This window comes from Osmia bicornis, chromosome 4 (assembly GCF_907164935.1).
Source record: "Osmia bicornis bicornis chromosome 4, iOsmBic2.1, whole genome shotgun sequence".
NCBI classification, from domain to species: domain Eukaryota; kingdom Metazoa; phylum Arthropoda; class Insecta; order Hymenoptera; family Megachilidae; genus Osmia; species Osmia bicornis.
In genome coordinates, this window is record NC_060219.1 from 8,354,035 (window position 1) to 8,379,143 (window position 25,109).

The following is a 25,109-nucleotide window of genomic DNA, read 5'->3' on the forward strand; positions in this document are numbered from 1 at the left end:
CTCGGCCAGGTGGAAATTGACTCGTCGGTCCCAGTGAGCGACCGTTTTGACGCGAAGTCACTCTCGAATACATCAACGTCTCGGCACATCCGCTTATATTGATTGCGAGAACAGAAGATACCTGGCATGAAAGCACGTGCGCTGGCGCGATGGCAGGGAGGCAGTAGGCGCGGATTCCGGTACAGCATTGCAAGCGGAAGCCTACATCGTGATTATCATCATATCTCCGCTAGACATCAAAGACTTATCTTTCTCCCTGTTCTCCTCTCTTTTTCTCCGTTCACCCTTGGCACAGCCTTTAGTCGATCCTCCTCTTTCTCTCTGCCACCCTTTCCTCCCTCGCTAGCTTCATCTTCCTCTCTGCCTTTCGCCTCCTTCTCTTTCCTCCGAACTGTACGCGTGGCTTTGGCCTTCCGAGAAATGACCATTTGTAAATTACTCCGCGAGTTCTTTGATACAGACTGCTGCCACGATACTTAGGATACTTGGGAGCCGGGGAACGATAAAACGCTGCTAGAGAGCCGACAGCTTCGCGAAACGGGACGGTCGGACGTGTATGGTGGCGAGCGTTTCGTGTCCTGACCATTATTTATGGGACCTTTCTAGAATAATGGCGGCGAAACAAGACGAGCCGAGAGGCGAGAGAGGACGAGAGAAGAGAGAGAGAGAGAAAAAAAAATGAAATATTTGACGCATTGTTCGTGAACGAAGCGGACTCGTCTTCCAGTGAATAGCGTCCGGCTGGAAGATTGTCTCGTAGACAATTCAGGACAGCTTAACAAAGAACACGTGCCCTTCGAATTAAGAGAAACGACGGGCAAGAACGAGTGGGACGAGCATAGATCGACGGCTAGACAGAGAATCAGCCGCGGGACTCGGTGGATTTTCGCGCCCGGCAAAATGGAGATGAAGGCATTGTATCGGCTCGCGTATACGCGTCCTTCGCCGCTTATTCTTAGTCGCTTCGTTCCGAAGAATAACATTATAACGGACAGAGAGGAGAAGTGGAAGAGAAACGATAGGAGACAAACACATGTTGCACACTCGGTCGTTGGGGAAGCTGTTGGCTTCTTTCGTTATAGAATCTCTATATTCCTCTCTTTTTCTCCATTATTTCTATCTTCTTCTTTTCCTTACGATCGTATCCTTGTTACACCAACTTTCTTCCATCTCTGTGTTTCTCTCCTTTACGAGTCGTAACGTAAGACTAACAACACAATGGAAGCAACAGCTGCATGATAGATGGTCCCAACCGACCGACCGATTCCATCCACCGTCCGCTTCGTTCTTTCTTCGAACGGAGCCGACTTCTTTTGCTCCTGCGGACCGGTCGTTATCGTCGCATTTATTCGCGGAAGCAACGAGAAATGAACGTGCACGCTCGATGGAATTCGGTTCCATCCACTCCAACATAGGAACGTTTGTTTACCGGTCAGAAGACACATTCTGAACCGGCTGATTCAAAGTATTTCGCGACATTATATCGTCACGATTAACTTAACGATGTCGAGATTGGATTTTCGCATCGCGTTATTACAAATTGGTCGATTCGAACATCGAAGATTAGTCAGGAAAAAATAAGCACTCGGCAATTCGCAATCGTACTTACTAGCAGAAGCAGCCGTGGCACTCGAACGGTTAAATTGGACCAGCGATCGAGTACAAACGGAAAGGAGAAGAGCCAAGGACGCGGCTCGGCCAAACGTGCGGCAACCTCTCAGCGGTGCGGCGCAGCGCCACGCTACCATTGTCATCCATTTGTTCGTACAAATCCCTGGCTATAATCATTTAATGCTCACATTCATCGCGAGCACGACGACTGCATTGTGCTACCGGCGATGCATTAGTCTCTTGCACGCATGCGTGCTCGCGTTCATCGGCCAAGGAGCTTAAGGCATTAGGGGCGAGCTTCGTGCGAACGTCGCGATGCTTCTTCTCCTTTTTCTTCTTTATTCTTTTTTTTATTCCTCTCTCTCTCTCTCTCTCTCTGGTCGCTCCATTCTGACCGAGAAACATCGGGACGATACATAAGTAGGTACACGTTCTCGCGTCTACACGTACGAATTCAGAGCGGTTCTCGCCACGAAATCCTTCTGGCCAATTAATCTCCGCGGCAGGAAATTCCTCGCGTCCATTGTGACGTCTCGCTTCGAAGGAGAACCGCGTGGGCGGACGAGCGGACTTGAAAAATGGCCGTCTAGCTTCTTCCCTCGGTTTTCGAACGCGTTCCGCTTAATTCCGATTTCCATCGACCGTCTGTTCGCGCCTTCTTCCTCGCCTCTGTAATCTACGCGTTACGTTTTCGAAAGGTGCACAATGGACGCGGTGCTTGGTGGACCGTACAGCGCTTTTAGCGGCCATCTCAGTCTACGTGTGTGAGCGTTACCGAACGTGGCCACGGATTCATCCTGTTCGCTGAATGCCGCACGCACACCGAACGTGCGAGTTGCTCCTCTTTGTGGCACGTTCAAAGAGCACAATGTCCATAGTCGCCGACCGACAATGGCCCCTCCGCGACTGGTTAATATCAAGGTTGCTTCAAGAGTAACCGGAGGAGATCGCGATCGAGCGGAATCCGCGACGCGTTTACATCCTGTACCATTTCGTGGTGCAAGGATCAAGTTTGATAGTGCGTGGATTAACGCTTCGGCTGTCGATGATTAGGGTGAATGTATTTACCCATAGCTGGTTTGAGCGTATCGTGTACTCCATCTGGTAATTGAGTTGCACGAATTAATTCATCGATTGAGTGATTGATATTTAGAACGTGATAAGATTAATTTAGCTCCGACCATCTCTGATTTTAATTTTATCGTTGCGCTTGTATTAGGAGGCAGATATACCTACTTAAGAATATCCAAATTAAAACGTATTAAAGTTAATTCAAATATCGACAAAACACACCTGTGAAACTCTGTCTGTCAAATCCTTTTAAAATACTATATACTTGGTAGAAGGTATTGGTTACCTCATTCGATCAGACGAACCTTCAAATTATCTTGAGCGGTCTTTAACCGTAACCTAGTAATAGCCGTCCAAAATGACTATAATTGTAAGTGAATCGATCGATTTAACTTCAAGACGTATTATTGTTATATCAAGGATCAAATCGGTTTCCGAGTTAACCACCGTTGAACCTATTATTACCCTCCTAGAGCCAAATCTACCAAATACGCTCTCTGCTAATCCTATTCGCGACGCATTGAGATTCTTCATCTGGTACTAATATTTCATTATCATCGCAAATTCGTATTAATCCATTAGTACGGGGTGAAGTAAGAATTATGCGTATTGGTAAGCGAAAAAAATATTTTTACAGTCTATTCGATGCAGAAAGGATGACTAGACCGGCGAAAAGATTAATTAAAAAGCATATGCTCCTTTTGAATGAAAAAGAAAGGTAAGGTGGGTGGTGCTTTGCGCAATTTGCAAAGAAGGCTACGCGTATCGAGTCGAGAGACTCAAAGGGAAGAAGAAACGAGGACGGACGTGAAAGAAGGAGAGAAAGCAGAGAAAGGGAGGGCGCAACCGTAGAAGCGGAAAGGGAGATTTTGTTCTCAGGGGAGTAGTCAAAGTAACGTCGCCCTTGTCACGACGATCCGACAGCATCAAACAAACTGGATGCTCTCCTATGTTGCACGATGTATTATAGTACAGCGAGCATCGTCGATTTCGATCTTAGATAAGGGAAAACAAAGAGGAGACTTCGATTGATCTCGGATAACTGGGTATACCCCGTGAAACCGTGCCTATTAATATTCGTTGCTTACGTTTTCACCGCAATCACGAGATCAGAGACTCGTGAAGGAACCGCAACGAGCGTTAAGCGTTGATCTTAATTTATGAATGAATAGAGGATTAAGACGCGTTTAACTGTTTGTATGAATGTTCAATGGTTCGCGGGGTAGTTAACACGTGGAATTTAAGACTTTCAGCAATGCTTGGTTGGAGGAAAATTCCATTTGCACGAAATTTATTATACTTCACTTTGCTTTCTTTTACGAGTTAATCCACCTTAATCTCTTTCGCTACGAGTAACGTCTATGTACGTCGTAGAATTCGACTGTCCAAGTGTCAAATTGGCAACTAAATTCATGAACTTATCGTATATGTTATCTAATTTCGAAACAAAAATATAGCGAAAGATTAAGGACTCGAATGGGACGTAGTCTGACTAAGAATTGTTATTTTATAGAAATAAAATGAAAAAAATGAAAATCACGAATTTATATTCCATCGTTTAATATTCATTGTATTATATTTCCAATATTTTAACCTGTTAACTACCATAGCGGTTACCACCGGTATGAAAATTGAATAATCAAACAGCGGAAAAAGGAAGAGACTTCTGTAAATTGAAGTATTACAGGAAAAAGTTCATTCTTGGCAGTCAATTTGTTATACCTTATCTTTTGTATGAACAAACAGATTCGCGTGTTTTAATTTCAAATCTCCAACCCATATCGCTGATGTTCGACCGATATCAAGTTCCTTAGTGCACTTAACATTTTCGATTTTCTTGTTCGTAGCTTCATTAAAATCGGATTAAATACTCTACTCGATACTCCGGATACAGATAAAATTGTCCGATTTAATTATAAAAACAGGAGGGGTGCGCGAGCAATGAAAAATACGAATTAACGCGCGTTGTGCAACGGTGAAAAATCTCGAGTGACTGAAATTGCATAAATTAAGAACGCATTAGAAGTCTCATTAAGACGCGATGGTCAGGCGGATTATCGCGCACCCCGATTTCACGCGGTCTGTTACTTAGAATCACGCGCCAGCGAATCGCAGTATAATCGTATTGCGAGGGTAACCAAGCTCATTCTTTCCCTTCTTCTTTTTTTTCCATTAGAGGTACGTTTTCACGTGCCGGTAAATCGCAATTTTTACTGTCATGACGCGAAATGCTCGCGTGCGTTCACAAAGCGGTCTAAGAGCGTGATTTTGCTTGAACGTAAAGTCAGGTAAAATCTCTGAATAAGTCGTCTATCGTTGCTAAGCTAGCGTGTAATATTTCCAGATTTTTAATTCCTCAAAGACGGCATGGTGCGAAAACGAGACACGATCTCGTGTCGGTGCGCATCGGGTCGCCTTAAATTTCTACGCGGTGGAAAAAGCTTCCAATTACACGCGAATTTATGTAGATCGACCGGGTCATTAAGATCGTGAATTACGCGCGATCAGTGCAGCGGCTCCGTTAAGAGATTACGAGCGACTTCCTCGTGCGCTCGACCTGACAACATTTTCCGTCAGGTTACTCTCGCCTTTGCCTTCCACGCGAGCAACGATCTTACTCGCTCGACACCTCGCCTCGCTGATACCTTTAATTGGACGCCGGTAATTAATCGATCGGTTAGAGCTCGCGTGAACAGCGAGTTCGATCTGACAGCGATTTAAACGATAACACCTTTCGCGGTTATCGACAGCCCAAGGCAAATTCTTTTTTCTTTTCTTGATAATTATATTATCAATTTTTATCATTGACACCTCGGATTTAATACCGATTCACTGCGTTAATAGGCAGATTTATGAACTATGTGTAAACTTCAATTTGTAAAATTGAAATTTACTTATTAAAACATAATGAAGGATTATGAAAACGTGGGAAACGATTTGAAACAGTACTGTGTACATTGCAAACGTTTATAGCATCGTATGTTCTGGAAAGTATAAAAGTCTGGATACGGGATGTGGTAACATTAAACACTATCATAAATAACTCTAATTCTATTATCTACCTTCGGTGTGATCACGATTTCGCACCATCATCATCTCAACGTTGTAGAAACGATTAACTGCAACAAAGTTAATTGCCTGTGACCTTCACGGCAGTTAAACTTTCTTTATTACCTATAAAGTAGAGGGAAAAGACAACTTTCTTTGCAGTGTTTTCGCGGCTTCTTATGTTTGATGCTAGACAATTAGAACAACGAAGCGTATCGAAACGTGTAATAAAATGAAAGCAATAGGCGGTGTCAACTTATACAAATCCCCTCTAATAATTTGATCCTTTACTAAAAAATAAAGAAGAACGTGAAATGAAATTTATCCTTTCAAATCTACGTAGCTGTTAATACACTGCGTCGTTCAAGGGTTAACGTTCTCCACGATGGACATCGTTTACTTTGGTTCCTTCTATTTGACGTTCGTGTACGCGTCTCGTAAGGATCACCATTAGTAGCTGTCACACTTTATTCCACTTTATTTCAGGACAATCTTTATAATTCGTCTTATCGTCGAGAGGGGGAAAAAAAGAAAGGGAACTGTTTCGTTCGGAATCGTAACCATTCCATTAGCACGGTAACAAAATAAACAGAGCGAGGCAAACCGGTAAATTGTACCTCTGGTTCGATCGTCCAAAGTGGTTCGTACTCCGAGTGCACGTTTCGTTCCCGTGAAGTACTCGTTCCATCTTTCTCCTTTCACCGTCATTTTTTTCTTCTCTCTTTCCATCCGTCTGTTCTCTGTTTTTTATTCCACACCGGAGAAGCAGCGGCATCGGGAGCCAGTGCGAGCTCTATCCAGAGGGAGAAACGACACGAGGGCCGGATAGGGAGGAGGGAGGAAGGATGACAGGTTGCCTCTGTCCTTCCCGAGGGAGCAGCAATTTATAAATAATTGAGCCGAGTCCGGTAAAAAATGAATTACGCGTCCCTGTACAATATGAGGAGTTGCTTTACAGTAAAACGAGCAGGGGACCCGCGAGACCCGTGGCTCTATCGCGTACACCAGCCAACCGGAGGACACAAGAACCATCCTCGATGCTAGGATACAGAGAAAGAGATACGAGACGGGGATAAAGGAAGAGGAAGTAACATAAGCCGCATCAATTTTGCAATTGGAGAATTTTATGTTCTCGCGATCGTCATATATTATGTACGAACTCCTCGCCAACGGTCTTTCTACCCCGACTTCGATCAACCACCCCGCCAATTCGACCTCCTTCTAACCACTTTCCTCACTGATTTCTTCCCGATCCCATTTTGATTACAACAGTTTTGCTTTAGATATTTCACGGAGAAATATCTCCGCTGTTGCGAGCGGAAAAGAAGAAGAAAAAATCGAAGCAGCAAGAGTTGTTTCCTTTAGAAAGTAACATTTCGTGTTCACCAATCGACCGGTTTATCATAATTGGGTCCAGTGAACCGATTATCGTCTGTTCCTTTTCTACATCTCGTCGAACCGAATTGTAGATTTGTACCTGTTAATCTTCGAAGCTTCGAAACTTACACGAATCTGTTCGTAGAACGGGCAGAGGTCTCGTTAAAAGTCGTATCGCGTCGAAAACGCGAGACGAACGACAGACGAAGAAAAGGGGAGAGAAAAAGGAATCGTCGAAGCTGGCGTTCTTGGAAATTAAGAGAACAAATATTGTGGAAGCGAGGACAGATAAAAGGGAGAGTAATACGGCGCACTTCAGAAGATAAAGTCGGTAATGCTTTTGGCTTTCACGCAAACATCATTTTAATCCCCGTTTCGTCGGAGGAAGGAGAGGGTGGTAGGCTGAGGCTGAAGAGGTCGTGAAAAGGGACGGCGCCGCGCGGAACAGAGACGGAGGGCGAGTTTTCAAGCGCGAACGGGAGAGAGAGAGAGAAAGAGAAAGACACAAGGCAGGGTAAAGGAACGGAGATCGAGAGGGATGGCTCGAGTTGAACCGAAGCGAGTAATCAGGGAGACATTATTTTCCCTTTGAGACCCGGCCCGTATTTTAATACGAAGGAAAACGTATAATCCGCTTGTACAATTTCGAGCCACCGAATTTCTCTGTCCTCTACGAATGATCGCGCCCGCGATTGGCGTGCTCTCGTATCCTCTGTCGTTGCTCGAACGGAATGGAAATCGGAGGGTGGCGATCTTTCTCCGGGTACGCCCCTCAAACTTCCTTCCAGCAATATCCGCGAAACAAAAGAGAGCGGAGACGCGTTTCGCGGTTCAGTGGAAAGCTGAACGATTCAAAGCACCGCTACCGAAGTTGCGAGTGATCGTTAAGAGGCTATATACACGGCTACAAGTTGTACGACAGGCTGCCTGACGATTTCTAACTACCTTCGCACCATTGCGATGCTTCCAATTTTCTTCTTAAATATCTTCAAAAATACTGAATATATTTATCTCTCCAATCGATTATACAGGGCGTCTCAGGTCGGTAGTACAATCGGGCAAGGGGTGATTCTATAAGCAAAAATAAACCGAAAAAGGAATACATTTACTTTTATATTTAAGCTTCGTTTCCGAGAAAATTTAGTTGGAAAATTCGTCGAATACATGTGCACTAATAAGAAAAGTACCCGAGATGTACTCCACCCATTTCCTTCATTCTGTGATATATTATAGTGCATCAAAAAATGTTAGGCACATATTTTTTTATACGTGCTACATAATTCGTTCATCTAAAGGTCAACGAAAGCTCAAAGAAAAAAATTTATTCTTTTCTTCCGGTTTATTTTTACTTATAGAATTAACTCTTGTTTGCTTATATTACCGGACCCGAGACACCCAGTATGTCTAATTGTAAGTTCAAAGTTTCAACAAAATTGATTTCGACATAAACATCTTGCGCTTTCTTTATAAGAGGATCTTGAACAAGATGGTTCTCGTTTCGCGATACAAGAGACCGGTTCCGCTGTCAGCCCCGAAATTTGCTAATGACGCAATTATATCGGTCCGCAAGAACATTGAACCATCCTAATTCGCCGCGGAACCGTTAAAAAATCGTTGTCTCCGCTACGGAGAATTCTTTCCATTATACACGGTCCGGGCAAACACCGACGAAGAAGAAGAAGAAGAAGAAGAAGATGATGATAAAGTCAAAAAGAAAAGAAAAGGAAAAAAAAAATGAAAGCGTATTATACATGCGTGCCTGTGTACGTATAGAGTGTGTCCCCTCGTTCTTTCTCTCCCCGGGTTCGCTCATCGTCCAAAGAATAACATTCGCACTTTACGATTATGCCTGCCTACTTTTTTTGTCAAGCAGCTTGGCTGTCGGTGTCAACGACAGATTCACGATCGGCTCTCGACTAACACAGGCACGAACAGAAAACCCGAAGAGACTAGCAGAGGGAGCAGCATTCAACGACCGGCGAGTTCCACATAAATCGAGATCCTTGAATTAAATAGGCAAGGTTTTAGCGTCCGTTGGATCCTCTTTCTCTCTCGCTTTCGTCGTTTGCCTTAATCCTCGAAACCGATCTTCTCTAGGTAATCCGTGTTATTTAACAAAGACACAGAACGTTTTCGGGTCCCGTGAATAAATTATCGTCTCGGTCCTTGTTTTCACCGCTACCTCCTGCCACGTACGCTTTGAACACGTAACTATTGTGTCGACGAAATTCCAACGCTCAAGGATCCGTTTCCAAGATTTAACACGATAATTAACACATTGTATCGACACTTCTTTCGCCTCTCGAACCTACCAGAATGCTTATGAACGCATCTATTAAGTTTCATGCAAATTCTTCCTTGTGTTTACATTATTCTATGAATAACATTACTATTATCTTGAAAATACAAGGTCGAAAATTGAAAGTCTAAACGTGAAAATTATTTGTGCATGTCTTTAACAGTTTGAATGCCACGAATCTGCAAAAATTTGCTCGAAAAATGTCAAGTGACGCGATTACGCTTCTTCTGTTTTTTACGTCACAATGCATTATGCAGCGCGATATTTTACATTTTTGTTAATTATCCAATTATTTGCAGGCTAATAAGTATTGCCATTTGCGTTAGTAGGACCCTCTGAGCTGATTACGTCGCATTTTTTTATATGGAACAAGAGAAACGCGATCGAGTCACTTGGCACTCAAACGGTTAACACTAGATTGCCGGACAGATTCATCAAAATAGTTATAGCACATATGAATTTTTGGAACTAAGGAGTGGGAGGGGAAGGAATTAGTATCTGTATACATTTCATAATTTTATTAAAATAAAATATATGTTTTAAAAAAATTATTTAAGTTTTTCCATGTGTATAGCAATAAAATCGTAAATGAGTCAAATTGACTTCCTCAGGCAATCTAGTGTTAATAAGTAGAGTTCCAATATGTCTTACCATGCGCGTCTAATTTCACTGCGACAGTGAACGTAGCGTGCCGTACCACACGCGGTTGCTTCTACTGCGGCAATCCATGCGATTGATGCAGTTTGGAACAGATATCGTAGAATGAAAGAGAATCACTCTGTGCACTTGGTTTGTTCATTCATTTTTCATTTGTTACGTTTCAATTGAAATTCCAACAAAACATCTAGAATTTTTCTTCTTCAAATCTAAATCGCATTCAGCGTCCAACTACTGTTCTTAGAAACACATTGATTATTCTTCTCGTGTAATTATAGTCGCGTCATTAATCATTTCAAAATACCTAATTAATTCTAGATGCTTCTTGAATTACATACACTACTGAAGCTCTCTCTTTGAAAGAACACTCGTATTATATCACAGTAGAAACAGCTATTTTACAATTTTATTTGAAACGTCATAGAAACTTCTATGTATTTCGATCTTCAAACCTCGTTAAATTTTTTTATTGTTTTTTAGTAACGTGTTGACGTATACTATGAAACTCTGATTCAACGCGTTGATCGTTAAACAATGAACAAAAGAAGTATCGTCGGATGATCGAGCTTCGTTTCGCTCGAAACGGGAGTGTCAGGAGAGGTAACAGAAAGCTCCCTCTCCGTCAAAAGTGTCAAGAAAAATAGAATCGTCTAAAAATAACCGGTCGACAACGATATTTCGACCGAAAGATGAAATACGCGGCCCATCGGCCGGCATGATAGCGGAGGAACGAGCCTCTGTTTTCGCGCCAGTCTCGTATTTTATTCGATATTTTTGAAATACCGCTCGGTCCGTCAGACGGACACGACCGTACGGTAACCGGATGTCGTAACGACGTACCGACAAAAGCTCGCGTGTCTTCTTCCTCCCTCGTTCCAGCTGATTTTCTCCACCGAGTCCGCGGGTTCGTCGCTCGCGATCCCGCTTCTTCGAGGCTGCATTCCGCGAGCGTATCCCGTGCCAGTGTGTGCGAGTAACGTGTAACGAATCGTGCGACGTAACATACGTGTAAGGATAGGTGTGAGAATGGGAATATATCGGTGAAGCGTTGAACGATTAGGTGCGAATAACGAACAAATTATTTCGTTAAATACTTCAAATCAACAGAAACAGCAAATATGTATCTACTAAGTGAATGCACTGTGAATTTTAATAAACTTTGTGTACACCGAGTATTTCGCAGGACTTTAATTACCGTCCCCAATGGAATGGTGAAGTTATTTTGTCGAATTTACGAGCAGTTTATGATCACCAGGTTTATTCTCGAAAACCGAGCGTCTCGATGCTCTCTCCGGCGTGGTCCGCGACAATAACGGGGCCGATCGAACCCGTTCGTCATCCGTTTTCATTTTAGTACCTTCGTTTGCAAACTTTACATTCGTTTCGCCGATGTCACCTACCCGGCCACCTTCAAAGCGTTTTTACGAAGCGCATTCGCGAGAAAACAGACGGATTTTCGTGGGTTCTGCGCTGTAATTCGAGGATTACGAGCGGAGAACAGTGGTGAAAAATAACGTCTTTTGTCGGAGAGTTTATGCGGTGACGGCGGGGCCGTTTCTACCCTCCGTGACGTTGAATCGTTCCGAATTTAACACGTTCGGTGTCTTTTATTTCAGACGTTCCGATTTCTTATGAAAAATCGGGCCGTTTCAAAATATCGCACAACAGAGAAGATAACGGAATGGAGTTGCGATATTTTCTTTTTCAATTTGGCGAAACGTTTGTAAAAATAATAAAAAGGAACAGTGCGTTCGAGCAACGGTTACCGGTAACTTGCCGCGGAACATCGTTCGATTGTTTGCGCAAACGTACGATAAGATTAAGGGTACAACCTTTCCCACCGTCGAAAATTGTACGCTATACACGCTCGCGGAAGGTTTTATCAGCTCGACTCGCGACGAAGATGATACGCGTTCTATTGACATGGCGAGGATCGTAGCCGGAACGATGGTCAGCGTTTATTTGCTTGCTGTTTCCATTGGTAGCGTTGTGCAAATATCTTTTACGAATACAACGAATCCGCGAACGATTCAATAAGAAACGATAAAGAAACCCGATGATTCTCCTCCGTGTTGTTACGTCATCGTTCTCGAGGAAACTTCCGGTAGGTGGGGCACGAGAAACGCGCGAATTGAAAGGGCAAACAGCGCCTTTTTTTCTTATTCGACTAAAAGCAAACAGAACGGAAGACGCTAATAGAGCGAAGCTTCGTTGAATTGTTACCGAGATTTTCTGGCAACTAGAATTAACGATTACGTGTGTGCGAATCGATTCGCTCACGGATTTCGTAGTTTCTCAGGGCCGTGCTGTCTCGCGTTGACAGAGATAGCTCCTTCGAGATTTGCAGCACGGAAAGAGGGCTTTCGATTTCAATGCTTCCTCTATAGAGACACTGACGTAACGTATGTGTATCCGGACCCTTCGTTTTCGAATCTACGATGATGCACGGCGAATATATTTAGCACATTCGCAAAGATCGACATCTGGTTCCTCGACGACGTTCAATTTTTTATTCTGTGAAGTCTTATAGAAATTTTGAAAAAGTTTGGATAATACACAGACTGTTTTAATAATTATGATGCAATTGAAAACAAGTCTGTATATTATTGATATTATTGACAAAATAAAACAACCGACACGTAATAGGTCAATATTGGAAAGTTTGAGAGATTCAAGGATTTGAGTACCGATACATTTATACTTGATCGATAAGGCTCCGATATCAGTGGAATTTTTAATATTTGACACACGGATAATCCCGCAATATGTGACTAATAGAATCATGGTTATGGTGAAAACATGGAATGAAATTTCAGGAGCTTGTCCCGTTAAATGCTTCTATAACAAACGGTAGATGGAAAGATAAAGAAAAAGGAACACAGTGGAAAATTGCTAGCTCCATGTTGCATTCAACTAAAGAAGAATGTACCTGAACGTTGAATGGATGAAAATCTACAGAGAGAATGGTTCGCACAATCCACAATTGCGCTGCCCGTCACACAATCGAATCACCGTTGTATCGAGAACGCGTAAATCGTGGCGGACCTGAAATAATTCTCCCGCTGGCCTGTCGGCGAATCTTGTGGGATTCGCGAACCAGCGTAACTCGATTCCCTTTACGCAATTTCGTCGATTCGCGGTTTTCCATTCGCGGTGCGCGAAACACACGACGCAACGGGTGTTCCTCGCGAAGATCATCGATCGGTTCGATTCATTTCATTTGAAGCTCGCAGGAACTCGCGAGAAATGCTCTAACCTCTCGGGGGAATTTTTCAAACGGACAGACATCTTTGGAATTCGAATTGTTCGAAAAAGAAAATTAACCGTGGGAATCAAGAATTAGCGAGTTCTTACGATTCCGAAGCTCGCCGCTTGTAAATCGATCGCGGCCGCGTCCAAGCTGAAAGCGATCTGCTCGTTAAGTACCGCAACCTCCAGCAGAGACAGCGTTGGAAAGTGATCCTGCGCGGATCGAGATCGAGAAAATAACAACGAAACACGAAGCGTTTACGATTAACGCCGGTAACGTCCTTTTCTCTCTGAAATTAGGGATGAAAGCTTCCCTAGCTGTTGCAATCGACAACTTCTCGTACTCTTAACATTAGAAAATGATGATCAAGTATCCTTACGTACCCAATCAGATCCATGGGAATGATGTGCGTCCGAATCGTCGGATAAAAAATGGTTCGAGAGCGTCCGTTTGCTCTCTTCCGTACGTTTCTGAAGACGTAGACACGCATCCACACTCGCGTAAAGGAACAGGCGCGGGGCGCGTCGCTGTTCACCGTGTGACAACGTTCGCGGAACAGTTAAGCCGGCTGTCTATACTCGGCGCGCGTATTTTTCGCGATCACCTGTACGGTAGCGTGGAATCGTGACGGCGTTAGGGATCGGGTCCAGTTTTCACGGTGCCACCCCGTATATCGCATGGGAAAATAAATCTTGTGGACACTCACCGGGAGGGAGACTGGACACTGGACGCTGTCACCGGACACGGGTTGCAACGACTGCAACAGATCGCGTGCGTGAAAGAGAGGACGGCTATCAATGGCTGCATTATACAATACAGGCAATGGTGTGTACACGAGGCGAACCCGCGCCGATACCGGTGTGCCTGTGTGAGCGCATAGGTGCGCGAGTAAACGTGAATTTATATTATCCGTTCGGACACGCAGCGGTTACGTTCAGACAAAGATTGTTGCAGATAAAAAGATAGCAATGTTTGTACGTCGTTTTCTACAAATGTGCAATTCGATCAATTGGGTAGAAAAATAGAGATCATTCCGGAGTGAAATTGTTATAATCGTGTCTAATGGTGCAGACAAAAGGTGATAGTATTAACACTCGGTGTCTTTGTCTGATCGTAACTGTTCCTTGTCTGAACAGTCAATACAAACCAACCTTAAGTATCGAGAAATGCCTATACGAGTTCCACCGTACACTGTTCAAGAACGACGTTGTTCTTTTACGATAATTTGCCGTACGATACAGAAGACAACGACGTATCCGTTCCTATACGAGCAACGGTGATCGGTGTTTGCGAGAAACGAACGAAAACTCCAAGACGGTGCATGCCTGACCGATTGGTGCTCCACCCTGTTCTCGGGTTTACTTTTCGACAAGCATTCCGTCGATTAGATATCGACTCTTTTGCAAACATTGTATTGCACCGCAGGACCGTTCGATTATTGTAACGACTTCTTACCTCTCTTACATTCTCTTTCCTCTTTCTCTCTCTCTCTATCTATCTACTTTTGATTGTGTTTTTATTTTGCTTCTCTTCCCTTGGATGTAAAGTCTCGTTCAGATTAATCAAATTACTTGAAAAATACATGTCTCGAGTACTAATTACAAGAAGCTTGAATTAATTTGAAATTGGAGAAGATATTTCAAGTCGCGTAAATAAACAGGCTCGCATCGATCGAGTGACTAGTTTCAAATGACTCCGATTCGAGTAACTTGACTAATCTGAACTGGGCTTAAGAGTCTCGCGAGCACATTCTTTCTCTCTCAGTCATTCCTTTCCATTCCCACCTGATTCGATTTCTCGCTCTGGCCCGTTTTTACCTTTCCTTCTTCCCTCTTGTCTCGATCCACCTTTACCTCCCTCTGGCCCCCCGCCTTTCGTCTCTCTCCAGCTCGACCGGACTGACCTGTTCACGTGTGCACCGCACACAGCCGCAATAACTATATCCAGCCTCGCTTTTTTGTCAACCCGTTCTTACGTATGCTCGGAAATGAATTGAGTTATTGTAAAATCGTGTCCAGTCGGCTGTAATTGTCCGCGCGTGTCTACCAGCCACGTAGCCGACCGACCGACCGTTCGCCTATGCAGCTCCAACCTGAATTTTTCCCTCGGCTCCTTTGCTGTTTGACCTACGCCACGTGCATCGTGCTACGACGATCTCGTAAATCCTGTACGCCGATATTTCGACGTATTCCCCTGTCGACTTGTATATCTCGTAAACCTCGGCGTAATAGATTTGTTGTCGACGTTGTCACGGATAATCGAGTCCTCGTACATCAAACGTTGGACCGTTTTGTATCGAGGAAACGCCACCTCGACACGAAATTGTCCCTCGCCTCGATGTAAGAGAAAATGTTTCTTTATCAAATTATTCGGATTAATCGTGACACGTTTATCGAGATAAATTGCTCGAACGAAGCGTTTCGCGGGAATTTTACAATTTCCGAATGACCTTTCGAGCTTGGGACTCAATGGTACCAGCGCGCGCGCGCGTTCAGGTAAAGCTTGAATGAATAAGCGCAATATGCAGGTGCTACTACTCGACTCACCGGCTTCGAATCTCCTTCCAGCTGATCGGGTTTATGGCCGTGACGACCCCATCCACCGGCGAACAATTACGGCGAACATCAGGAAGCACACCGTTCTGTGAACGTAAAAGAAAATTGTTTGTTTATCAGCGATTTGGAATTGCATTAAAATAAAAAGTTATTCAAAGAAATAGTTAACGTTTAATATTAAGTTTCCAAGAATTCCAAGTACCATCCTTGATATCTTAAATTCTTGAGGTTCGAAGCAAGGTTCCGTTATCAAAGTTTCCGATAATTGATAACGAGCAGGGAGTATTTCGCGAAGGATTTGCACGAAGGTCGCAGGACCTGTGGTACGCGGTCGAAACCGACAGATACGAAGGATCCAACGAGAAGACAAAGGACGATGATTCAGAGGTAGTAGGAGAGAACTACCTGGTAGATGACACGAGATTCCTACGAAGGTAGGTACTACGTCACTGTCTTTTTCTTCTCTTCCTCGCCGGATTCTCTGTCCCGTGTGCACCAAAGCCACGGTTTAACAGTTTTCGACTCGGAAACACCGGCATTCCTCCCGCCGCGCCGCGAGGAATCCGACGATGTTAAATGAACCGTCCCGAGAAAATATAATGTCCGCTAAACATTCTTCCCCGTTTTCGTAATTTATAGCCGACGGAAATCTTCTGAATCACTCGACGAGCCTCGAGAATCAACTGACGAGAGACGATTGGGTGCTCGATTTTTACCTCGATTATTCATTTGAAAATAATTAAAAAAATCTAACGAAATAATCAACTTATCATTTCTGAAACAGTGTATCTCGTTATCTGTCCCTAATTTTGCGAAATATTCGCAGCGACGTTGACACCGCAAAATGTTGGCAATGAAATACGGGCTGCATTAGCCGGTGTCTCTGCAACGGCATTCCTAGCTGATAGTTCCCATCTTTCTACGTTTCCACGTACGTCGAGTGGGGTAGCGTTTGCTCTATTAAAAGAACGGGTTGATCAATTCGCAGCCGACGAATGAGGGGGTACCTGCGGCACGTGGGCGTTCCTGGCTAGCAGGGAGCCGTAAAGTCGTTAAGTAGCCACTTCGGACTTCAGAATAAGGAGATGATGGATTATTAGCCCTGGGGATCCTCGAGTAACTTCTGCCTAGTCAGTGAGCATCGCATACCTGCCATTTGTAGAAAAACAAACAGCTTCAACTGTTTCTTGACTGTTGCAAACTTCATGCTAAAATATGCAACACTCGAACGATAGAGGTAAAAATCTTTACTTGGTTCTTAATTAAATTTTCTACTCTTCTTATAAAATAAAATCTCGCGATCTAACGTTCAGTTTATTGAAACTTTTGAACGGTAGTGTACATAGAACTACGTAAGGTTCAATTTCATAATGAAAATTATGGAAGAAATTGTTTCAATCGAAATCTTTCTTCGCGAGAACAGTTGCACGATAGGCGTGTATTCAATGAAAATACAGACTGCGGAAAGGTACAATAAGCGTTGTCGTGTTTGCATGATGTCCGTAAGACTTCACAAGCAGCAAGAAAATTAATGGTAATTGAGGAATCAAAGGAAGCATGACAGATGTTTGAAGTTTATTCCACGTGGAGAAGTATTATTCCTTGTTGCCGTGAGCGAACGCGTGCCCGTCCAATTACGAATACACGAACCCTGCTTAATGTCTCCTGACCTTTCATTTCGTACGCAACAAAAATTCTGTTGTCTGAGATCCTCCCGTGAATAGCTTTAAACGGCACGAATGCTCGCCGGCCTATGATTTTCTCCTGACGCTAAACATGACGCTAAAAACTATTCCTCTCGTTTAATCATTCCAACTACTGTAACCAATCCGAGTCAAAATGAATTTCTTCCAAACACTTAACCCTCTCTTTATTTTTTAATTATCACTTTCTTAATAATCGACATATAAAGAAGAGCAACCGATAAATTGCGTAAGTATTATAAATAGCACAACCATGTGGAGAAGAAAGAGATGCTGGAGCATTAACTGCAGAAAGGATAAGATTGGAAAGCCCGACGAAAAACGCATAATCTTGGCTTGTATTACGCGCAAATTGTCGGATAAGGTGGCGCGGTGGAAGTTGTCGACAGAAGCGTAATGGTAGTTCGAGTGGCCGAGGCTCGATTGCGAAATACGAACGTTCACGATAATGCACCATCTCCCGCTTTCTTTATCCCTCGTTACCGCGAACGGTCCGAGTCTCGTTTCCTGACAAACGTAACGTTCGCGCCATTAGCAGCGGGAAGAATCATATTTTACAGCCATATTTCAGAGAGTCCGCGGCTTTTTCTCATCGTAGACAAGTCGCGTTTATTGGCCGCGAGAAGGAAGTTGTAATTCTTGGATAACAAACGTAACGGCTCATCAAAATCAAAAGAATCGAAGGAGACTGGAAAAGGCAACTGGCGAGACGGTTCCCTCGCCATTTAGATCCTCCAGAAACTCGAGTTCACCGTTTTCCATCGTTGCATTAATATGCTAATAACGCGTGGGTGTGCTTCTTAAGAAACAAGGAAGCGTGCAGAGGCCGGTTGGCCGGCCATTTTTGGTGCTGGTCAAACGAACAACAGATCTGCCTGTCGTCGTTCGCGGGAAAAGAGAAAATTGAAAGTCGCGTGCCGGATCGGAGGAGACGTTATCGATCCGCAGACGGTCGTTACCGTATCTCCAGATCCTCGGGATAAACGGAACCGCGAACGGCGGACAAAGCACCATTACTTACTCGCGAACATATTGACTGGCGAGGCGAGGAATTTAAGCGTGCCCCGATTTCTAGGCACGCGAGTACGACGAACGCGCCGCGATTTATGGCATCATTGTTGCGGCCATTGTAGTCGAGGTGGATGCCGAAGAGAGCGCGTGGGCGAAGCCCAGCGGAGACTTTACGCGAGAGCGTAAAACTCGAGGCTCTCGTGGCGAACGTCACGAGTTGATGTTCGGAGAGGAAGTATCAGCTGGCGATCAGGACGGAGGAGAAACTGGTCCCTGTTGGATCTGTGAGTTTGGAAACTAGAACGAATCCGCATCGAGGAGAACACTGGCTGGGAATGGAAGAACAATGGACCTGGTCAGCAGTGGGCGAAGAGTTGATTAACCCTTCAGATGTCGCACAAAATTTGCAAACGTGTTAACGATTGAGCCTAGGATATCTCGAGATCGGCAGCGATCACGTTATGGTCGCTGAAGTTCGGTCGTTTAAAGATCGACTGCGGATCCGATCGGGTGGACTGGAAGTAGCCGTTTGAAGATTCAGGAACAATCGGCGATAAGAAACTGAGGGAATCGGCCTGGAGCAAGAGGATTCGCGAGATCGGTCAGGTAGGAGCCCGGTAGACGAGCTGTTTGCCGGTTGGAAGGCAAGTCCAAGAGGCTGGAAGTGCTGGAAGGATGCTGGAGAGGCCGAGTGGTGGCGGCACGGCCGGTGTGGTCAGGTGGTTCGCAAGGACGCGGCAGGCCGTTCACCCGTTCACCCGTTCCTCTTCCTCTCCCCAACCCTCCAACCTCCTTCTTCTCTTCCTCCTTCCCTCCATCCTCTTTTTAACCAACTTCTCTCTCTCTCTCTCTTTTTCTTACTCCCGCCAACATCTCAACCCTTTCCTCTCTCAACTTCGTTTCAACCTCTTACTACTATCTTCTGTTCTGTGTCCCCCACTTGTATCCTTGCCGGTTTCTTTTCTTTCTTTCTTCATCGTGGAGCAGCCCCCTTCTTAGATCCAAACACACCGTCTTAACTAAGTTACACAGGTATTTATACTGGCTGGAATCGCTGCTTACCAGGCTGCACTGTTCATGTAAACACGATAATTGGCCTGTTACGTTTCGCTTTTTGCTTGGCGTCGACATTTTTCCATCGATAACGCTCGTGTCCCTATCAGGCGTATCGGTTCCGACCGACGACGTCTTCTTAGACCAGCTCTGCAAAGTGATCTAGCAGTTACTACGATCCTGAGCCTTGATCAAGTTCGATGGGACTTCGTTAGGATAATTTCGAACCGTCTTTTTTCATCGAGAATTGCGAGTATACAGACAGGTCTTAACGTATCTTACAAGAGTTCGCGTGCTGTTGTTTCGCAAAAGCAGATCAAATTCCACTAGAAACGCTTCGAACCCTTTCTCTGTCACGGAATCTCGTTCAGCTGTCGCTGATGAAAGGTTTCCTCTCACGACAGCGAACATTCACGTGTCGCTAATAAATGCTTAATGGTTAAGTATCTCTTCAGAGTATCCAATTGATTTCGATCTACCGCATCGTTTCTAACAAAAAACCTTAACACGGTCCACGAAATTTACCATTCATTCTAAGACTATCAAGATTCTAGCACCAAGTTAAACGATTCATTTGCGTTCACCCTTCGCGTTCCCCGTTTTCTTTCCTACCTCGACGATTACTGTAATTCGTGAAAGCGTGACAAGCGGTGCCAGTTTTGAACGGTACTTAAACATGGAATTTCAAGTGGTCGTTTGGAACCACCTGCTTGTTTAGAAGCACTGTCATTAACAGAACTAACCGAGGAACACAGAAGTCACGCGATAGATTTTTATCCCCGCCAGGCATTCAAATCGCCGCTGAACGTTGCCGAAGCCTCTCGACGCTGCTTCGATCGAGCACGAATTAAAAGAATCAGCGTCTTTCAAAATTCTAAGAAGATGTATTACCTTATCGCCCGTTCCATCGCGCCATGTCACAGTATCCAGCTTTCCAATTAGAAAGTTTTTTGTCATATTTCACGCGGGACCGCGCGTGGTCCGTTGCCCGTGGGCCAGATACCGATCGAATACCGTGGCGGGCAGTGAAATTCACGGGAACGACGTCAGCAGCGTGGTAACGCAGGAGGTCTTTTTCAGCGTTGACGAGGGGTCGTTCACGGTCGTAGCGGCAGGGGAGAAAGAGTCCCGCAGCCCTCCCGTGGGGAACTAATAACCGGGTTTCACGAGGCGTGTCCCGGTACACGCGCACGTGAAGAAAGCTCGCGTACCCCGTGCCAGATTCGTTCCACGAGCCGAGACGAAGCGTCGTTGTCCTTCCGATTTAGGTTTTGCGGGGCGCTCGTCAAAGCAGGTAGCCGATAAATAAATAGACGGGCCACCGACTGTTATTAGCTTCTTTTCGGCGTAATACGTACCCTGTCAGCGCCAGGAAATAAGAACACGCTTCGAGACGCGGTAGCTTTGTGTCAGCTGGCAAAGTAACAATAACCCTCCACTTTCTCCCTTCTCTTTTGTTTCTTTTTTTTCCATACAGGGCATTTCACCTATAATTCTTTTTGTAAAGACGCAAGTTTGAAAGTCACTCGTCGCTCTCTTAAATAATAATAAATTCTTTCACTTCGAGCCCGAAGAAGCGAAGCATTTTCATCCTCGGCGTTCTTCGTGAGAAGAAACGGAAGAACGCAGGGGTGGTCGAGACGAGGTTCGAAGTCGATTGAACAGAAATTGAATGATTGGAAGCGCGCGCCTCGAGGGCGCTTGATTGTTCATTCAAACAACAATCGTAATTGCGTTACACGTCGCCGGAGGGTTGGAGGAGCGAGAGAAGGGGTGATTGGTGACGAATAAGTGAAAAGAGAAGGGATGAAACGAGTAGTCGAACGACTGCGAACCGATGGGAACTGACTACACGCGGCGGCAGGACGATCGTGAGGAGAACTCGTCGTTCGTATTAGGGGTAGTTGCACTCTCGAACGAGTGGCCTACAGACCGACCACTTTCCACCTCCTCGATGCTTCCACTCGAACCGCGGCGCTACGCTAACATTATTAGTGCCACGAGCCCTTGTTCCAGCATGCTTTCAACTTTGAACGACGGTGCTCTTATCGCGTCGCGTTGTTGCCCGCTGTTAGCTTCGACTCACCTTTTGTTCATTTTTTAAAGGCGCTTTCGAGTCCAGGCGGTCTTTCACGTTGACTCTGATCACGGTTATTATTTTTAGAACTAGATTGAAAAAAAAGTGGCGTAAAAAGAAAAATAATCTACTTGACAGAGTTTATTAGAAACACGGTATCCTTCGAGGCTGCGAACGTTCGGAGCAAAGTGGCACGCGTGTCTGTCAGCGACGAAAATCGCGCGACGTCCTCGTCGAATTAGCTGTGACGAGGTCGTTTGCTAGAACACTTGTGACGCGGCGAAATAGGTAGGCTCAATTTGCAAGTTGTGGAACCCGTGCGCATCTCGAGGGAATCGCGAGTATTGTGCGAGTACACAGCAAACGGTCTAGGCGTGGACACAAGAGGCCTTACTGACTCTTCTGACTGCGAAGCGGGAACCGAGGAGTCAACTAATGATTTGCTTAGTTAATATTTGTTCAGCTATATGTTCCTTTTCGAGTCGCTTCCTAAATCGAGGTTGACGCATTGTTACCGCCTTCGTCGTGATTAACATAATAATGCAAACACAATGACACGACGGACCCGATGGCTCGGCTACTATTTGAGCAGGTGAAAATTCCAGCCTGGCCTACGACCGATTGCGTAGGCGTACACGTACATCAGCGAATAGAACACACGCGCACACTTACGCGATATTGAACGTGCCTTCGCGAAACTACCAAAGCGTGACAATTGTTTTCTAATTCAATTAGAAGTGCCGCGCGAATTTTCGGTCCCTTTCGACGTGGCCGGCTCCTCCTCTTCGCTTTCTTTCGAATAGATTTTTGCCACCGCTATTTTTACGTCTACGAATTTTGCGCTAACTCTTTGTGTACATTCCTCCGCGGAGAAGGTAGTACGGACGTTTGCGAAGAAGTGACTTTGCGTTAGCCAAATATCACCGTCTTTTGTTCGTCAGATAGAAACTTCTTTCTTCGTGCTGTCCAGTAACTTGGATTCTCAAACTACGATTTACCAAGAAGGTTGTAAAGTGCTTTCTGAAAAGTTGTCGTTCGGTTGCTCTTAGTCGTAATTAGTGAAAATGATGAATTTTTTAGCGTACATTTATTTCGGTGCTAATAATTTCGTTAAATCGCTAATGATAATAGAAAAAAGATAACAATGGGTAGGATTATTTCAATACACTTGAAGTCTCCCTCGAAGCATACTGAAATTGATCGATCAAAGGACCGATGAAAAGGCTCGAACAAGCGATGGAAGACAATCAGTCGCATCGAAGAGCGGCTTAAAGAACACTTCTTTTTTCTTTTTACCTCCCATTGAGCTCGTTCGGTTGCGGAAGCGAACGTATACCGGAGATTTCTCATTTCCAGGTAATTAATTTACAATGAACCGGACGAAGGGGGAGCTGTGGCCCTTGTTCCGGGGGCTTCTTGTAATCTTCGCTGCCTTTCAATGAAACCAAGCAAATAACAAAAGTTCCTTCTTCGCTTATAATTAACCTGTCGATAAACGTTCGATCTCTCTTCATCGAACCTACTTATTCTTGCTGCCGGACTCGGAGAACTCGGTTCTCTTCGGAATTTGAACCGTTAGATGACCATTGTGATACGAGAAGTCCGAGCTAGCCTTGAAGAAGGAATTAAGAGAAGACGTCCAGCTATGCTCGTCATTCGAATCTATCTTTGTAGTGGTGTATCCTATATTCTACAGTCCAACGATCAGCAGACTTTCTTTAGCTACTTACGCTGTTACGCGAACACCATAGCCGAGAAGATGATACGGCAGAAAGCATTCGAATCATCCTGTATTGCCTCGTAATCGAAGGAAGTACATATCACCTCATCAGCAACGGACTAACTGTAATCGATGGTCATTAGAATCAACATCGAACTCCTATGAAATGAATTCCGAGCTAAACGGGGAAAATACGATTAACCCTTGACCGTAGCAAGTGAAAAAGGTAAATTAAAAAATAGCATTCCGAGTAATTGCAATTATCGCCGAGTTTTGTTACGTTTCTACGCTACGCCAGGTACCGAAGGCAGAGAAACAAGCTGCAACCGGAAGTCGATTAAGTCCACGTTTGTCCGAGGCGTAGGACGCGAGTGGCGTGGAGGGTTGCAATCATCGCGGGCGCAAAAACAGACGCCGGGAATAGGCTACTTGATCGTGAAAAATAATCAAAAGTAGAAGCACGCGAGGAGAGAAAAAGCACAGGGCGCCGGATGCCAGCCGGAAAATGACAATCACTAGGCACGGAACCGTTTCCTCTGTCTGATGTCAATATGACATCACGCCGGGGACGCTGGTTCGTTCGTCGCAGTCTATCAGGATGGTAAGAGGGTGAAATAGGGAGCGTGTAAGAGTGAATAAGGATGCTGCCCGGGGCTGATTCGCCCTTCTCCAATTTAGTAGCCGATCTTCTCGCTTCGCTCCACTCTGGTATTTCATCGATCTTCGGGCATAAGTTATAAATCTCGAAATCTTAACCCTTCATTTAGAAAGATTAATACCCTTAAGATTAATTTCGTCCTTTGTAATAAATTCATATAGTACAGTATAGTCTTCTATAAATCCTCAAGGTTTGAAAGAAATCGGTGTTCCAAAGATCCTATCCTCCCCTAGGGTTTGTAAGAGGGTGACTACCTGTCCTCTTCGATCCTCCCCACCTTCCACACAGACGAAAGCGTGCGTCCATTTGTTCATCGCTATAATCCATGGAGCTGGTTGACAGGTGTCCACCAAGGACGCCTCGTTCGACCCGTTTGTCTTCGGACGACGATCCCTCGAGCAGCTGACGTAACCAGTGCTATCACGATGATTCGTAACTTTTCCTTTTTTTCTTTCTTTTTTTTTTTCTTTTCGATGGACACGAACGTTCGGTTCGCGTGACACGTGGGAACACCGATTCTCACCGATAATTCGCAACCTATATCACCGGTGAACGTCCGTCGGTTCTCTTAAGACCGATTCTCATTAATTGTACGCCGATAGGATCTGCAGGGTGGCCACGTAATCCCTCTTCTATCGGCGACAAAACAGACGTCTCTAATTACTCGTTAATTTCTTTCCAACCGCCTCGATGTTTCACCTTTTGGCGCGCTTCCATGGCGATCGGTTGATCGAAGAAACCGGGTCGCGTACAGGATCGTGCAACTTTTTACAAAGCTACCGCCGCACGGTTTTCTAGACCGACTTAACGAGCCGGTTTAATGTTGTTATTAAGTATTTCATTAGAGGTTCGCTACAAAGTAATGAAGAAATTTATTCCTGGCTACGTTGGATCGACTGGTCTTCTTACCAGTGTTCAGAGGTAGCTCGTAAAAGTTGATGAGGGCTGTTCTGGTCGGGTTTTTTTAAATTTTATTTCTTTCGTCTTCGTTTCACACTGGATATTAAATCACCTTGAAA

The 25,109-nt window shown here is 44.7% G+C and overlaps 1 protein-coding gene across 2 annotated transcripts in view; it reads right to left on the minus strand.

The window, feature by feature from the left end:
* The window catches only part of LOC114873288 (transcription factor SOX-5-like), a 142,894-nt gene that overhangs the window by 94,698 nt on the left and 23,087 nt on the right, over positions 1-25,109 (minus strand). The window contains exon 2 of one of the 2 annotated variants that reach the window (XM_029181469.2): positions 15,860-15,954. Coding sequence is in view for 1 of the 2 variants with exons in the window: in XM_029181468.2 (XP_029037301.1) it covers positions 13,697-13,710 (14 nt within the window). In the remaining variant the exon portion in view is untranslated. Of the gene's footprint in view, positions 1-13,696; positions 13,737-15,859; positions 15,955-25,109 lie in introns of those variants that run through there. The other variant, XM_029181468.2, reaches the window with a different exon arrangement.